Source organism: Podarcis erhardii (genome assembly GCF_964252035.2).
Source record: "Podarcis erhardii genome assembly, chromosome: 13".
Lineage (NCBI taxonomy): Eukaryota > Metazoa > Chordata > Lepidosauria > Squamata > Lacertidae > Podarcis > Podarcis erhardii.
This window is the reverse complement of record NC_138502.1, coordinates 1,537,156-1,555,435: the sequence shown is the minus strand read 5'-3', so window position 1 is coordinate 1,555,435 and position 18,280 is coordinate 1,537,156. Positions and strand designations below refer to the sequence as shown.

General features: G+C 42.3%; 1 protein-coding gene across 3 annotated transcripts in view; it reads left to right on the top strand.

Annotated features, from left to right (window-relative positions):
* Positions 1 to 2,009: 2,009 nt before the first annotated feature.
* ZCWPW1 (zinc finger CW-type and PWWP domain containing 1) overlaps positions 2,010 to 18,280 on the top strand; it is a 46,160-nt gene continuing 29,889 nt past the window's right edge. For 2 of the 3 annotated variants that reach the window (XM_081835709.1, XM_081835707.1), the window contains exons 1-3: positions 2,010 to 2,066; positions 15,111 to 15,184; positions 16,237 to 16,514. In XM_081835709.1, the coding sequence (XP_081691835.1) occupies positions 15,160 to 15,184; positions 16,237 to 16,514 (303 nt within the window). In that variant the 5' untranslated portion in view covers positions 2,010 to 2,066; positions 15,111 to 15,159. Of the gene's footprint in view, positions 2,067 to 2,092; positions 2,221 to 15,110; positions 15,185 to 16,236; positions 16,515 to 18,280 lie in introns of those variants that run through there. The other variant, XM_081835708.1, reaches the window with a different exon arrangement.

Genomic DNA, 18,280 nt, shown 5'->3' with positions numbered 1-18,280 from the left:
TCCTAGTCTGACTACACTTGACTCTCACAGTGACTTTAGGCTGCTTTAAAAAAGGCCTGTCATAATTCAACTGGGAGAGCATTAGACTCTTAATCTCAGGATTGTGGGTTTGAGCCCGAGTTTGGGCAAAAGATTCCTGCGTTGCCAGAGGTTGATGATCCTCACAGCCCCTTCCAACTCCACAATTCAATTGAAAGCCTCTCTTTAAAATGAAAAAAAGCAGGTTAATTCGTAATTGAAAACAAAACCTTGTTGATGCTCTGTTTGCCAACCTTGGAGCAAGGACACCGAAGGTGGAGAGCACCCGTTTTCGAAATAAGCAAATGAGCCATCTTGTTTCCATGGTGCTGTGATACAAACCAGTTAAAAGGCACGACAGGAAGGGCTGTGTATAGAAGGTTTCTTTGAGGGTGTATGGAAACCAAGCCGCCTTCTGCTGCTTCTTCTTCTTTTTTTTTAAATAATGTTTATTCAGAACTTAAGAATTACAAAAAGAAAGAAGAAAAAAATACAAAAAACAAAAAAATACAAAGAAAAAATACAATCATTAAAAAACAGAAAAAAAACAGATTAAACCTTAACTTAACTTTCTTCCTTTACTTATTTCCTTGACCTCCTCACACCTCCCATTTTTGTATTCTAGTTCAAATTGTTATTTCAGCAAATCCTTCCAGCCTTGTTTTTAACTTAATAATTTATCTTAATATATTATTATTTTACATTCTCTCTTTCATCAATTTCATCAATTCATTTTTACTTAATCCTTTATATCATTTCTGCCAAAACCATATAATTTTCTTTTTCCAGCATCTTTCTAACAATCCTTAATTTTACAATATTTTTGAAGATATACTTTGAATTTTTTCCAATCTTCTTCCATGCCTTCTGCTGCTTCTTAGCCTTTCCCCCAATGGGAAAACCCAACCGTGCATCTTCACTCAGCTCTCAGGAAGTCTTACTGAGGTCCAAGGAGCTTTACTCAGGATCTGATTTCTTTCCACAGGGCCTGTAAGACAAGAGTTGTTCCGCCTGGCCTTTGGCTTGGAATCAACTTGATCCCCTTGCCCTCTTTCCTTTTTTCCTGGAACTCCTCTTTGGGGACTTCCCTGGCTTTTTTCTGGCCCACCGTGGGACCAGTCTGGATAGCTGGCCTTGGTGAAGACTTGACCTGAAGTTTTTGATTTGAGTTTCTACTGAAATGAGGCTGCATTTTAATGCTGTTTTTAAGTTGTATTTTAATCAATTGTTTTTATACTTGGTGTTAGCTGCCCTGAGCCCGGCCTTGGCTGGGGAGGGCGGGGTATAAATAAAAATTATTATTATTATTATTATTATTATTATTACTCCCAAGTAAGCCAGTGGTGCTGCAGCGGTTACCCTGGTTGCCTTCTGACCTGGAAGAGGCCTGGGTTCAAATAATAATAATAATAATAATAATAATAATAATAATAATAATAATAATAATAATATCATCATCCCCATTAAGCTCACTGGGGTGGCCTCACAATGAGCCTGCCTACCTCACAGGGTTGTTGTGAGGGACAAAATGGGGGGGGCACGATGTACATGCCCCCTTAAGCTCCTTATTTATTGCTCAATGCAATAAATAAATAAATGGCACAGAAATTAAAAAAGGAGGGAGAGCAAAGCAACGTGGGTTTATTTTCAGCAGCTCCTCCCAGTGCGCATGCGCGATGGATGGCGTCGCCAGGCTCTTTCCGCCCCCCTCCCCACCCGACGGATCTGAGCATGCGCGAAGACCGATGTGGCGAGCCGAGTCCTCCCTTCGTATTACCGCATTTCCAACTTCTCCCAGCCACGTGACCCGGATTGGGCTGCGGCGCGTGCGCAGTTCGGCTTCCTCGCGCCCCGCTCGCTGGAGCGAGGGTCGGTTAGGGTGAGGCGCGCGCCTGGGCGCGTGCGCGCGAGCCGCGGAGGGTTTTTTTTTTTTGTTTCGGCGCATGCGCGAGAGCGAACGGGGAGGCGTTGGGGGGGGGGAAGGAAAAGGCGGCAAAATTCTAACCTGAAAAATCTTAAGCGCTTCCCCTCAGTCAGTTTCTGGTGAGGTAATTAAAATGGAGGAAAAGCGCCACAGTTTGAGTCAAGGGGAAAAAAAGCAGCAACCAAAGGCCTCTCTGATTACATATAAGAAGACTCATTTTGCGGGGGTTTTAGAATAAAATACCTCGCTGAGGGGAGGAGAGCGCCTTTTCCAGATATGTGAGGAAAAGGCAGCACCTCAGCATCCACGTATAATAATAATAATAATAATAATTTATTTTTTATACCCCGCCCATCTGGCTGGGTTTCCTCAGCCACTCTGGGCGGCTCCCAGCAAAATATTAAAAATAGAATCAGACAATAATAATAATAATAATAATAATAATAATAATAATAATAATAATAATAATAATATTTATTATTTATACCCTGCCCATCTGACTGAGTTTCCCTAGCCACTCTTGGTGGCTTCCAACAAAACACTAAAATACAATAACCTATTAAACATTAAAAGCTTCCCTAAACAGAGCTGCCTTCAGATGTCTTCTAAAAGTCAGAGTTTTTTATTTCCTTGACATCTGATGGCCCCCAGATTTTGACATCATCATTATATTTTTTCCTTTTTTTCTTTTTTTTTTAAATGATATTTTATTTTTAACAAAAAGAAAGTTGCAAGATAATAAACAATAAACAAAAATCACAAGAGAAATACAAAAACACACAAATACAAAAATACAAAAATTAAAATTTAACATAAAAAATAAAAAGTCCCTCTTTTTGATTTCTCCCCATTCATTAACTTATTTTCCTGACTTCCTCACACCTCCCTTTTTTGTATTCCATTTAAAAATGGGTTCAGCAAATTCATACCCTCTTAATTTACCCTTAATTATTTATCCTTACATTGACATCATCATTATAAAGCACAACAAGCAATAAATGAGGTTTATTTTACCTCATGAAATTCTCCTCAGCGGCTCCTGGGTGCTTCGTGTGAGCCGAAAATAATAGTGGCGATAGGCAGCAGAAATAATAATAATTACCAGTGCCGCAGATATCAAAACAGAGCCTTTCAGAAAGGGGCTTCTGCCCTGAATGATTTATACTCAGTTGGAATAATTAAAGTTTACTTCAAAAATGAATGTTGCCTACCAGAAGCTTTATGTGTTTTGAGCCTTAAACTCACTTGCCAGCTTAAAAAGGGATCCAATGGATCTATCTAGCTACATGATTCTATGTGAAATTTGATGTTATTTTGTGTCACATGTGAAAAGGGACGTCAAAATTTGGCTCAAAGGCAACAAAATGGTGTCTTAAAACAGAAGAGAATTTAGGTTTATCCTTTGTGAGTACAATCCTGCCGACATTCGCACTTTCCCCATTTCCATTTATTTTCTTGCGTCCCTTCAGCTCATGCTTCAACCTCTCCCACTGGGGAAAAAAAATATTTTATTGACTTCAGGTTACTTCATCCCAGCTTCTTGCCAAAAGAGAAAAAAGTGCTTATGGACAATTTAAAAAAACAAAAAAACCCCCCATAAACACAAGTGTAACAAGTTCTAAGCATCCTTAAAAACCGGCAGTTGTCTAAAACAGGGAGATCTAGCAGCAAATACCAGTAAAATATAATTTAAAATAAAATGAAATGGCGGTAAAACAGTTGTTGTGATAATATTTGATTTTTTTATATAATATTGATTCAGAGTTTAAGAATAACAAAAAGAAGAAAAGAAAAACACAAAATACAAAATACAAAAAGAAATAACAACACCAAAAGAAAAAAATACATCCACTTAAAAAAAACACAAAACTAATTAAACCTTTACATAACTCTCTTCCTTTACTTATTTCCTTGACCTCCTCTCACCTCCCAGTTTTGTATTCTAATTCAAATCGTTATTTCAGCAAATCCTTCCAACCTTATTTTCATTTGAGTAATTTAATATAATATATTACAATTTATCGTCCTCTCTTTCGTCAATTTCAACAACTCATCTTTACTTAGTCCTTTATGTCATTTCAACCCAAACCATCTAATTTTCTTTTTCCAACATCTTTCTAACAGTCCTTAATTTTACAATATTTTTGAAGATATACTTTAATTTTTTTCCAATCTTCTTCCACTGACTCTTCTCCCTGGTCCCGGATTCTGCCAGTCATCTCAGCCAATTCTATATAGTCCATCATGTAGTGATAATATTTGAGGGCAGCTTTTGCCTGGTAACCACCACATGCCTAATCTTCCAAGATGGCGGGCGAGGGGCAGGGATCCAAGCGGATCTAAGTTGGGGTGGGTAGATTCCTAGGGGAGAAGATGATCCCTATAGATACGGCCAGCACTGCCACATCCTCCAAGAGTTAGTTTTATCAGAATTTTTAGAAAGGGCTTATTTACAATCTCCATCATGCCATGCACGTCTGTGGGCAGATCATCTCTCCCCTGGAGATACTCTTAATATCTGAATATACTTAATTTTACCTGAATCCTACCTAGTACAGTGGTGCCCCGTAAGACGAATGCCTCGCAAGACGGAAAACCCGCTAGACGAAAGGGTTTTCCGTTTTGGAGTTGCTTCGCAAAACGAATTTCCTTTTTTTTAAATAGAATATTTATTAAAGTTTTCAAAAAATAATACTATGTGAAATAAAAAAAGAAAAAATAACAAAAATACAAAAATACAAAATTAATTAAAAACACAAAGAATTTCCATTACTTATTTTCTTTTAACTTATTTTCCAGACCTCCTCATACCTCCCTTTCTTGTATTCCAATTCAAATTGTTAGTTCAGCAAATCCTCACCATTAGTTTTTACTTATTTCTAAACCTTTTTTTTTATATCTCTTAAGCATTACAGCTGGAAACCGCTTAATTTCTATCCAACATCGTTCTAACGTTCATGAATTTTACAATATTTCTGTAAGTAGTCTTTAAATTTCTTCCAGTCTTCTTCCGCCAACTCTTTTCCCTGGTCTCGGATTCTGCCGGTCATTTCTGCCAGTCCCATATAGTCCATCATCTTCATCTGCCATTCTTCCAGAGTGGGTAGATCTTGTGTCTTCCAGTATTTTGCAATAAGTATTCTTGCTGCTGTTGTAGCATACATAAAAAAAGTTCTGTCCTTCTTTGGCACCAATTGGCCAACCATGCCCAGGAGAAAAGCAAAACGAAATTCCTATGGGCTTGCTTCGCAAGACGAAAATGTCTTGCGAGTTCCTGCGGGTTTTTTTTCCTCCCCCCCCCTTTTTCTAAGCCGCTTATCTGCTTATCCGCCAAGCCGATAAGCCGCTAAAAGCCGCTAATAGCGCTAATCCGCTAAGCCGTCAATGGGCTTGCTTCGCAAGACGAAAAAACCGCTTGACGAAGAGACTCGCGGAACCGATTAATTTCGTCTTGCGAGGCACCACTGTATATTTAAGAGTTTTTTGGGTGCCCAAGTTGCGGCCCAAAGGATTCCCAAAAGCACCCAACATCCTTGTTAAAACCTGCCATACAATCCTATAGGGAAGTAAAGCCCTGTTGTTCAGTGAGGTTTACTCTCAAATAAGCTTTAACAACCATTCATTAAACCCATTTAATTGAATGGACTTAAAGGCACCGGATAACTTGGTGTTGGATTGCGGCTTTCTTCAGACAGTCGCTTTTAGATCCTTATAAAATAGTTGGCTAAAGAGCTCAAGATGTATTCAGGTCATTTTGTATTTCCGCCACTGAGTTTGTAGCTAAAGAGAGTTTAATTATTATTATTTTCTTACAATATCAAGATTTGAGGGTTTGGGTGGCAGGGCTGTGATGAAATTCTAGCTCTATAAAAAAATATACTGAACTCTCAATCCCACTTTCTTGAGAGTTGTGTAATCAGAGAAGGAAATAAACACAACCCCACATTTATGATCGCAATGAATGGATAGAGGTCCCTTTTAAGCAAATCCAAATATGCTATTGAAAGATGGGACCGACACATGTGGTTAAAAAAGAAAAGTGTGAGAGAAAACACATTTCACATCATAACTCCCAGACACACCAGCTATAAAAACAAGCTCCTGCTTGTTCTGAAACCACAGAGTCAGTTTTCCCCCCCCACAAAATTTAAATGGCTAATACTGTATTTGTTTCTCTGGCTTTCATGGAATTGCAGGCTAGCTGGATCCATACTACGTTACCAGATCTTGCAATTACATATTTCTCTGTAATTTGTAAAAGAAGCTAGATTTGCATATGGTTTAAGAACATAATTGCATTAAGAGCCCTGCTGAATTGTGCCAAAGGCCTATGCAGTGGTGATCCTCAGGGTCCCTTTCAACTCTGCAATTCTATGATTCAATTTCTATTATTGTTTAGCTCTTGATCCACTCCCCTTCTCATTTGAATTAGATTGGAGTAGTCCAGACCAGTATGCATTTGAATTTGGGGAGCAACTTTGCTCTTCCCCACAGTGGCATAGCGTGGGGGTGCAGGGGGGGGCCGGCCACACCGGGCGCAACATCTGGGGGTTAGGGTTAGAGGGCGCAAATCCACGGGTTAGGGGGCGCAAATTACTTGCCTTGCCCCGGGTGCTGACAACCCACGTTACGCCACTGCTTCCCCATTCATTACCAAGAGGCATTTCTACTTTGGGCTCCTTCACACTTCCGCTTGTCCTGCCTCTTCCCCCAGGGGAAGCCCGGCTTCAAGTTACAGAAAGGGAGATTGTGATTTAAACACCAGGAAGAACTTTCTGACCGCAAGAGCCATTCAACAGGGGAATGGTTTCCCTCTGGAGGCAGTGGACCTGCCTTCCTTGGAGGTTTTTAAGCAGAGGTTGGATAACCATCTGTCACCGATGCTTTAGCTGAGATTCCTGCATTGCAGGGGGTTGGGCTGGATGACCCCCCCCAGGGGTCCCTTGAACTAGATGACCCCCGGGGGTCCCTTCCAATTCTATAGTTCTTTGATTTCTATGAATCGGAACAAATACCAACTGGGCTTTCCATGGAATTGACATTTGATCCGATTCAGCGATAAAGAGCGGGCTTTCCTGGGGAAGGGACGCGGGTGGCGCTGTGGGTTAAACCACAGAGCCTAGGGCTTGCCGGTCAGAATAATATAATAATAATAATATCTTTATTGTCATTGCCCCCTCTCGGGGACAACGAAAATTACTTGGCTGCTCCATCCACCCAGGTAGGGCACTCCACACAAAATCAGAACAACTATAAAAACACTAATTAAAACAATACAGTATAATACAGCAAGGAAGATTAGATGACTTTCAAAGTCCAGGTTTCCCATTCAGGGCCGAGATCGCTCTGGAGAAGAAGCTGTTCTTGAGACGGCTCGTTCTTGTCTTCATCATCCTGTATCTCCGTCCCGATGGCAGGAGCTCAAAGAGACAGTGACCAGGATGCGATGGATCTTTTACTATGTCCAGTGCCTTCCTCTGGCACCTTGTGGCATAAATCTGCTCTAAGGTGGAGAGTGGGCAGCCAACAATGCTCTCTGCTGCCTTCACAACTCTGCACAACCCCATCCTGTCCTGGGTAGTACAGCTTCCGTACCACACACATAAGAAGGTTGGCGGTTTGAATCCCTGTGACGGGGTGAGCTCCCGTTGCTCGGTCCCTGCTCCTGCCCACCTAGCACTTCGAAAGCACGTCAAAGTGCAAGTAGATCAATAGGTACTGCTCCGGAGGGAAGGCAAACGGCATTTCCGTGCGCTGCTCTGGTTCGCCAAAAGCGGCTTAGTCATGCTGGCCACAGGACCCGGAAGCCGTACACCGGCTCCCTCGGCCAATAAAGCGAAATGAGCGCCGCAACCCCAGAGTCGGTCACGAATGGACCTGATGGTCAGGGGTCCCTTTATCTTTTACCTTCCTGGGGAAAGTGGCAGAATGCCTCTCAGGCCTGTGCTTTCTAGACATGAGACAAGGGGAGATGTGGACAAGCCATGGGCATAGCCAAGGGGGGGGGGCAGGGAAGGGCAGCTGCCCTCCCAAATCAATAAAAATACATAGCTAACTGAGGTTCTGCCCACCCCAACAAAAGGCCTGCCCCTCCAACTAAAATCCTGGCTACACCCCTGCGATGTAGCCCCTTAGTTGAGTTCATAGAATCATAGAATCATAGAGTTGGAAGAGACCCCAAGGGCCATGGAGTCCAACCCCCTGCCAAGCAGGAAACACCATCAGAGCACTCCTGACATATGGTTGTCAAGCCTCTGCTTAAAGACCTCCAAAGAAGGAGACTCCACCACACTCCTTGGCAGCCAATTCCACTGTCGAACAGCTCTTACTGTCAGGAAGTTCTTCCTAATGTTTAGGTGGAATCTTCTTTCTTGTAGTTTGGAGCCATTGCTCCGTGTCCGCTTCTCTGGAGCAGCAGAAAACAACCTTTCTCCCTCCTCTATGTGACATCCTTCTTGAACTGTGGTGCCCAGAACTGGACACAGTACTCCAGGTGAGGTCTGACCAGAGCAGAATACAGTGGCACTATTACTTCCCTGGATCTAGATGCTACACTCCTATTGATGCAGCCCAGAATTGCATTGGCTTTTTTAGCTGCCGCGTCACACTGTTGGCTCATGTCAAGTTTGTGGTCAACCAAGACTCCTAGATCCTTTTCACATGTACTGCTCTCAAGCCAGGTGTCACCCATCTTGTATTTGTGCCTCTCATTTTTTTTGCCCAAGTGCAATACTTTACATTTCTCCCTGTTAAAATTCATCTTGTTTGTTTTGGCCCAGTTCTCTAATCTGTCAAGGTCGTTTTGAAGTGTGATCCTGTCCTCTGGGGTGTTAGCCACCCCTCCCAGTTTAGTTGATTCTGTAATGATTAAGTACCAACAGGGCACACACACAGATTTCCCTGTCTTTTTTTAGGAAAGAGAGTGTTGAAAAAACCCCCTCATATTTTTACGTGTATAAGAGTCTATTTCGGGGGACTCAAAATTAAGAAAATGGGGGGGGGGGGAGATTGCCCCTGTGTATAATACTATCCCCCCTTTCCCCCTGTCTTGTACACTGAAAAGTATGGTAATTCCAAGCATAGCCAGAAACTAAATGAAAGCACTGAGGAAGTAGTGGGCATGGAAAAGGACATAGCAGAAAGTGGTGACTGATATATGCACCTCAAAACGCTGAAATAAATAGTTAACAATCCTGCAATTCCCAAGCCCCTGCAATTCATTGGATTGTGGTTGTTATAGCGTAAAGCCCAATATACAGGGAGGAAGTGCTGAGATTTGTGTTGTTTGGGGGTAAAGTCACGCGGACGATGCAAATGGGTTTTGCGAGAACTTTTCTGCTGGGGCCAATATTCCCCCATCTTTGTTTGCTTGTGCTACTGGGAGGGAAAGCACAACTGTTAAACTTAGATTTCTTACACAGAGATGTATTCGGTGTAGAAAGCCTTTTTTTAAAAAAATGATATTTTATTAAATTTTTAACAAGAAAAAAATTACAAGACAATAAACAAAAAACACAAGAAAAATACAAAAACCAAAATTTGACATAGAAAAAAAAATTAAAATCCCTCTTTTTAATTTCTTACCATTCATTTACTTATTTTCCTGACTTCCTCACACCTCCCTTTTTTGTATTCCATTTAAAAATTGGTTCAGCAAATTCATACCCTCTTAATTTACCCTTAATTATTTATCCTCACATATTATAGCTTCAAATTTTCGTCTAATATCAATCCATTCTTGCATATTCTTATTTTAACTTATTACTAGAACCACTTCATTTCATTTCAACGTCATTAACATTCAAAACTTTTACAGTGTTTCTGTAGATAGATTTTAAATTTCTTCCAATCTTCTTCCACCAACTCTTCTCCCTGGTCTCGGATTCTGCCAGTCATTTCCACCATTGTTTCAGCCCCCATGCAAGTGATAACAGGGGTCTTATGATTCACCCATTACTTCCGCCTCATGAGAACTAGAAACCTGTCTTTTTTAAAGAAAAAGGAAAAAAAAAACCCTCACGATATGATTGCTGGGAAGGCAGAGAAAGCCCAAGGCACTGGGCAGTGCTCAGACCTAGTTGCCTCACCTGGCAACTTTTCCTGCTTTCTGATTTTGCCCTCCTCAGAATGTGAAGAAGAGACTCATTGTGTTATATGGAGACTCGGTGTTCTGAAATGAAGAGCAGCCCTCTGGAGTTTCAGGTTCAGAGGCAGCGATGCCGCCCAGGGGAATACAGTGGTGCCCCGCAAAATGAACGCCTCGCAAGACGGAAAACCCGCTAGACGAAAGGGTTTTCCGTTTTGGAGGTGCTTCGCAAAACGAATTTCCTATGGGCTTGCTTCGCAAGATGAAAATGTCTTGCGAGTTCCTGCGGGGTTTTTTCCCTCACCCCCCCTTTTCTAAGCCGCTTATCTGCTTATCCGATAAGCCGCTAATAGCGCTAATCCGCTAAGCCGTCAATGGGCTTGCTTCGCAAGATGAAAAAAACGCTAGACGAAGAGACTCGCGGAACGGATTCTTTTTGTCTTGCGAGGCACCACTGTATCAGTTGCTCAGGAGAGATAAAAACAAAATAAAAAAATTCCTTCCAGTAGCACCTTAAAGACCAACTGAGTTAGTTCTAGGTATGAGCTTTCGTGTGCATGCACACTTCTTCAGATACAGATGTGTATCTGAAGAAGTGTGCATGCACACGAAAGCTCATACCTAGAACTAACTCAGTTGGTCTTTAAGGTGCTACTGGAAGGAATTTTTTTATTTTGTTTTGACCATGGCAGACCAACACGGCTACCTATCTGTATCAGGAGAGATAGTGAGTGAGACAGCTATTGCCTCCCTGCTCTGCTCCTGGGCTTCCGGCTGGCTGTAATGCTGTATTGTTTTTAATACTGATTGGGAGCCGCCCAGAGTGGCTGGGGAAACTCAGCCAGATGGGCGGGGTATAAATAATAAATTATTATTATTATTATTACTACTCTAGTAAGCAGAAACCTGTGTTGTGAATATCTACGTGCATTTCATTCATAACAGGCCTTTGGTCTGGGCCAGCAGGGGTCTTCCAATGTTCTTAAAGACAATGACTCCTTTGCACCTCTGCTATGTTCCTGAAAGGTCACAGTCCCTTGAACTCACCGTACAAGAGGGCTGAACTTATTTGAGATTGCATAGACGAATCTAAACCAGCCTGGCGCATGTAACTGTTGTAGAGCAGCACAGATCGTGGTTACAGCTTTGTTTCTAATGGGATAACCGGTCAGTCACCTACCGAAACATTTTTGGTGTGCAGAGTGAGCAGCGTTTAAACTAGTGAAGAGTAGATTTTACTTGTAATCACATACAGTGGTAACCTCAGGTTACAGACGCTTCAGGTTACATATGCTTCAGGTTACAGACTCTGCTTTTTTTAAAAAAAATGATATTTTATTAGATTTTAACAAGAAAAAAGTTACAGAACAATAAACAAAACAAAAAAAACACAAGAAAAATACAAAACCCAAAATTTAACATAAAAAGGAAAAATGAAAAATAAAGATCCCTCTTTTCAGTTTCTTACCATTCATTTACTTATTTTCCTGACTTCCTCTCACCTCCCTTTTTTGTATTCCATTTAAAAGTTGGTTCAGCAAATTCATACCCTCTTAATTTACACTTAATTGTTTATCCTCATATGTTATAACTTCAGATTTTCATCTAATATCAATCCATTCTTACAAGTTCTTATTTTACCTTATTACTAGAACCACTTCATTTCATTTCAACATCATTAACATTTGAAAATTTTACAGTTCAATTTACCATTAATTTCTTTAACCTTCTCTTACCTTCAAAACATTTAAATTTCAAAATTGAAACCATATTTAAACTTGACTCCTTCAAACCTTTCTGCTAAAGCCAATTAATTCCTTTCCAGCACATTTTAGTATTTCATTAGTACAGGTTACAGACTCTGCTAACCCAGAAATAGTACCTCAGGTTAAGAACTTTGCTTCAGGATGAGAACAGAAATCGTGCTCTGGCGGCGCGGCAGCAGCGGGAGGCCCCATTAGCTAAAGTGGTGCTTCAGGTTAAGAACAGTTTCAGGTTAAGTACGGACCTCCAGAACGAATTAAGTACTTAACCTGAGGTACCACTGTACATAGAAAATAATGCAAGTAAGAAAACTACAGTGTTTACTGTAGAAAAGACTTATCTTGGATAGAAAAATTAGCTCCTTTGCTTGCTCTTTCATTTTCTCAGAGGATAGATGACCTCTCATTTTGAAGTCCAAGAGAGAAGTGTGAGGAGGAAATTGTAAAGCAAGTCTGTCAATGAGATAGGAACAACTGAGTTAGTTCTAGGTATGAGCTTTCGTGTGCATGCACACTTCTTCAGATACACTGAAACAGAAGTCACCGGACCTTTCTATATAGTGAGAAGGTGGGGAGGGGTATTACTCAGAAGGGTGGTGGGAATGGGTGATTGGCAGATAGCTGCGATGAGCCTGTTGACGACTCTTAACGACTGCAATAGGTCTAACAGGAAAAAGCAAGGGGTGAGAAGGTGAAAAATGGCTTTGTCATGTATAATGAGATAAGAATCCAATGTCTTTGTTCAAACCAGGTCTCTCCATAGTTTTAAGTTTGGTGATAAGTTGCAATTCAGCAGCTTCTCTTTCCAGTCTATTTCTGAAATTCCTTTGTAATAGAACAGCTACTTTGAGATCTTGTATAGAATGTCCTGGGAGATTGAAGTGTTCTCCTACTGACAGAGAAACCTGACAGAGAAACCAGTAGGAGAACACTTCAATCTCCCAGGACATTCTATACAAGATCTTAAAGTAGCTGTTCTATTACAAAGGAATTTCAGAAATAGACTGGAAAGAGAAGCTGCTGAATTGCAACTTATCACCAAACTTAAAACTATGGAGAGACCTGGTTTGAACAAAGACATTGGATTCTTATCTCATTATACATGACAAAGCCATTTTTCACCTTCTCACCCCTTGCTTTTTCCTGTAAGACCTATTGCAGTTGTTAAGAGTCGTCAACAGGCTCATCACAGCTATCTGCCAATCACCCATTCCCACCACCCTTCTGAGTAATACCCCTCCCCACCTTCTCACTATATAGAAGGGTCTGGAAACTTCTGTTTCAGTGTATCTGAAGAAGTGTGCATGCACACGAAAGCTCATACCTAGAACTAATTCAGTTGGTCTTTAAGGTGCTACTGGAAAGAAAAAATTTTTTATTTTGTTTTGACCATGGCAGACCAACACGGCTACCTATCTGTAAATGAGATAGGAAGTCAGATCGCGAAGTTAAAAGTGCAGGGGTAATCTGGGATTCTGGAGATTCCTCACTCCGTTTTAATCCACGAAATACTACTCAAACTTCCAACAGCATCCACTTTGATTTTTAAATAACAAATGAAAAGCCAGGGCTGATGGTCGTATTAAATAAATAAAACCAACACTTCCTTTTTTTTCCTGCTAAGAAGTTTCCGACCATTCTGCTTCCGGGGGCATGTGCCTGTCAGGTCTGGAAACAAGAAACCAAACGTCAGTTCAACGATTGTCCAGAGGCATTGCAGCACAGCCTTGTTGTGTCCTGTATTTTTTTTGACAGGAACAAGGCAGCACGGGCGCCGTTTTAGTGGAGAGAGGCCATTTGTCAACTAAATCCTGGTTGCCTAACCTTAACAGTAATCAAGCCTTAACAATAACCTTAATGCAAAACAGAAAATGTAAGGGGGAGGTATTTATTATGCAAATTAATTAACCCAGTGTCAAAAAAGTTCTGGTATTGTGAATGCTTCCTCCGATATACGGTAATTTAGACCTCATGTTTTCCTACCTCCACAGAGGGCTGCCAGCTTTTCAGGAGAAGAGGGGTCTCTGCCATGGGCGTAGCCAGGATTTTTGTTGGGGGGTGGTCAGGACCTCAGTTAGCCATTGATTTTTTTATTGATTTAGGGGGGCAGCTGCCCCTATCTGCCCCCCCTTGGCTACGCCCATGGTCTCTGCCTTTTTCACAGTAGGCAGAAATCAACAGGTGGTACCTCTACAGTGAATCTGAATACCTTACCAATTGGTTTTAGCTTCCTGTGCAGTGCAATAATGAATGTAAGAATGTAAAAAGAGCCCGGCTGCTGGATCAGGCCAAAGGTCCATCTAGTCCAGCATCCTGTTCTCACAGTGGCCAGACAGGTACCTACAGTGGTGCCTCGCAAGACGAAATTAATCCGTTCTGCGAGTCTCTTCGTCTTGCGGTTTTTTCGTCTTGCGAAGCATGGCTATTAGCGGCTTTAAGAAAAAGGGAAAAAACTCGCAAGAACTCGCAAGACGTTTCGTCTTGCAAAGCAAGCCCATAGGGAAATTCGTCTTGCGGAATGACTAAAAAAATGGAAAACTCTTTCGTCTTGCGCGTTTTTCGTCTTGCGAGGCATTCGTCTTGCGAGGTACCACTGTATTACAGGTTACATATGTTTCAGGTTACATACGCTTCAGGTTACTGACTCCACTAACCCAGAAATAGTGCTTCAGGTTAAGAACTTTGCTTCAGGATGAGAACAGAAATCGCACGACGGCAGTGGGAGGCCCCATTAGCTAAAGTGGTGCTTCAGGTTAAGAACAGTTTCAGGTTAAGTACGGACCTCCAGAACAAATGAAGTACTTAACCTGAGGTACCACTGTATGGGAAACCTGCAAGCAGAATTTGAACACAGTTGTATTCTCCCCACTTGTGAATCTCAGCAATAGGCATTCAAAGGTAGCCTTAGACAGTGGAGGTAGAACATAGCCATCATTATTAACAGCATAGATCCTCTCTATTTTTTTAAAAAAATCAGTTGTACCTAGGGAGGAAAGCTATAAGGTCCAATTTACAATTGAGAGAACATTCCAAGATCACACCGTTTAATTCCAAATTAATATTGAACAGCACACTACACACACACTTCTGCAAATAACGCTTTGACTGCATGGAGAACAGCTCACGGATTTTAACTGTGGTTCGATTACGCAGTTGGGATTCCTATCTGAAGCTAGGATTTAGGAAATGCAGGGAAATCCTGGGGCCGTTCCCCGTCTTTTATCTTCTCAAAGAACATAACAACTCTTTAAAAAGAAAAACAGCTAATCATGTATTTTTATTGCTTTCTCTTCCTTCCCCTCCTCTCTCGTTTCTTAAGTTAGACGAAAAACGCACACCTCCCGGTGTAGACACACCGCTGATACATAATGACAAGTCAGAACAATAAAGGCGGTAAGATCAGTGTGTGCTCCATTTATTTATTTTAAAGGAAGTAGTGTGTAGTGTGGGCGTGTTTCTCAGGCGCAAGTAGTGCGGGGGGGGGGAGCTGCTCCTTCTCCACACAGTGCTACAAAGAGCAACCCCCCTAGCTCTTTACCACCACCACTTTCTGCAAGCTCTTAAAGAAATTGCAAAAACTGCTCCATTTTATCCTTCCAGGGGAGGGAAAGAAGTGTATGTGTGTGTATAAGTAGTGGTGGCAGCAGCAGCAGCAACATGTGTCACTAGATGTGCACTTAAAGCACTAGAGAGAAGAAGATTGTGTTTTCCAGTTAAAATTGTGGTTTTGTTTCCCAAATGATGCCAAAGCTGAAAACTGTCAATTTTACTCTTGTCAAAAGCAGGGGTATGAGATTGACAAAGGTCACTGTATTTTTCCCTCTATAAGACGCACCAGACCACAAGACGCACCTAGTTTTTGGAGGAGGAAAACAAGAAATAAAATATTCTGAATCTCAGAAGCCAGAACAGCAAGAGGGATTGCTGCACAGTGAAAGCAGCGATCCCTCTTGCTGCTCTGGCTTCTGGGATAGCTGCGCAGCCTGCATTCGCTCCGTAAGACGCACACACATTTCCCCTTACTTTTTTAGGAGGGAAAAAGTGAGTCATAGAGCAAAAAATACGGTATTCTCTGCTTTGAGAGGGAGTACGAACTCACACCACAGTCTTCCGATGCAGAAGTTTGCTTATATTCTGGAGCATTAAAATAAAAGGATGGCAGCAGTAACCATCCTTTTTAAAAAACAACAACTATTTTTTTTAAAAAACAAACCATTTTTTTAAAAAAAGGCTAGAACAGGAATTAGAAGGCTTGGGCAGTGCCTTCCAGATGTTTTTGACACCAACTCCCATCAGCTCCAGCCTGCACAGCTGGAGACTGACAGGTTGAGGAAGGCCTTGGGATTTTCTGTCTCAGGCAGCAAAATGCGTTCTGTGATGTTACTATGTTACAAGCCATATGTTGTTATGTGCTAAACAACATGATGTGTTTTCTGCAACTTCAGAAGCTGGGAAAGTGCCCAAAAGAACGTTTGCTCCCCCGGTAGCTAAACCTCACAAGCTCTTTGCAAAAGGGGAACTGCTAGAGCTCCAGGACAAACAGGAAGGTGCTGAAACGAAAGGCATTCCTGCTCCTCTGCACCATGCCCATGCCCCACGTGACAGAATTGCAGCCAAGCCCGTCAAAACACCGAAAGCTCAAGATAAGAGGAAGAAAGGGAGCCCTCCTGCTAGGACTGTAAAGGATGAAGACTGCAAGAAGGATCCAGGCACGGCCAGAAATGTAGGTGGTGGAAATGCAGATGATCATCATTATTTACTGAATGTATATACCGCTATATACCACTAATTATTATATGGGACGCGGGTGGCGCTGTGGGTCAAGCCACAGAGCCTAGGACTTGCCGATCAGAAGGTCGGCAGTTTGAATCCCCGCGACGGGGTGAGCTCCCGTTGCTCGGTCCCTGCTCCTGCCAACCTAGCAGCTCGAAAGCACGTCAAAGTGCAAGTAGATAAATAGGTACCACTCCAGCGGGAAGGTAAACGGAGTTTCCGTGCGCTGCTCTGGTTCGCCAGAAGCGGCTTCGTCATGCTGGCCACATGACCCGGAAGCTGTACGCTGGCTCCCTCGGACAATAAAGCGAGATGAGCGGCGCAACCCCAGAGTCGCCTTTGACTGGACCTAGACTGGTGACTGGGGGCGGCCGCTGAGACCACATAACACCGGTCCTGAGAGATCTGCATTGGCTCCCAGTTTCCGAGCACAATTCAAAGTGTTGGTGCTGACCTTTCAAGCCCTAAACGGCCTCAAAGACCCAGTAGACCTGAAGGAGTGTCTCCACCCCCATCGTTCTGCCTGGACGCTGAGGTCCAGCTCTGAGGGCCTTCTGGCGGTTCCCTCATTGCGAGAAGCAAAGCTACAGGGAACCAGGCAGAGGGCCTTCTTGGTGGTGGCGCCCGCCCTGTGGAACGCCCTTCCAGCAGATGTCAAAGCGATAAACAACTACCTGACATTCAGAAGACATCTTAAGGCAGCCCTGTTCAGGGAAGTTTTTAACGTGTGATATTTTACTGTATTTTTGGTTTCTATGGTAGCTGCTCAGAGTGTCTGGGGGGGCCCAGCCAGATGGGCGGGCTATAAATAAATTATTATTATTATTATTATTATTATTATTATTATTATTATTATGGTCAGGGGGTCCCTTTACCTTTACCTATTTATTATATAGGTTTGCTCCCTCAAGGGAGGATTTTTCCAAGTCAAATCTTCAGAGCTCTTTCCTTGGAAGCTCTTGGTAGATAACTCTAAAAAGCATATTTTAAAATAGTTAACATCCCACCCCACAAAAAACACTAAAAGTTTTGCCCTTCTCGTTTTCAGAGGATACTTACAGGTAAGTTGAGGGTTGCTTGGCCTGTGGATAGAGGGCCTGCCATGATTGAGGGAAACACCCCTCTGCATATGTTCAGAAGCACCCTCATCTTTATTCTTCCACATGCCCCAGGGTTGATCCCTGGCAATGGTTGAAAGCTAGTTAAATTTTGGCTCGGACTAAGCTATGAATGAGTCACATTTACCTCTGTAGGACACCGTGATGATACTTTGTGTTGCTGGGATATAATCAACATACCTTAGAGACACACTGCTTCAGGGACCTTTTCCCTAGCTCAGAGTTTTCTGCTATTGAGAAAACTTGGGAAATGTGGTGTTTGCAGTCAACAGCAGAGGCATCTCTTTCTCTGAGGAGGTGTAGACTTAGGACTAATCTACACTGGTCGGTTATAACATTAAAAATGAGTTATAAAAATTTGACACCAGTGGGAACTGCAGAGCTGCGAACTGCTGGCAATGGAAAGATACATTGAGCGATATATAACAATATTTAACATTGTTTTTACAGTCATACCTCGGGTTGAATACGCTTCGAGTGGAGCGCGTTCGAGTTGCGCTCCTCGGCAACCCGGAAGTAATGGAGCGCGTTACTTCCGGGTTTTGCCACTTGCACATGCGCAGATGCTCAAAATGACATCATGCGCAGAAGCGGTGAA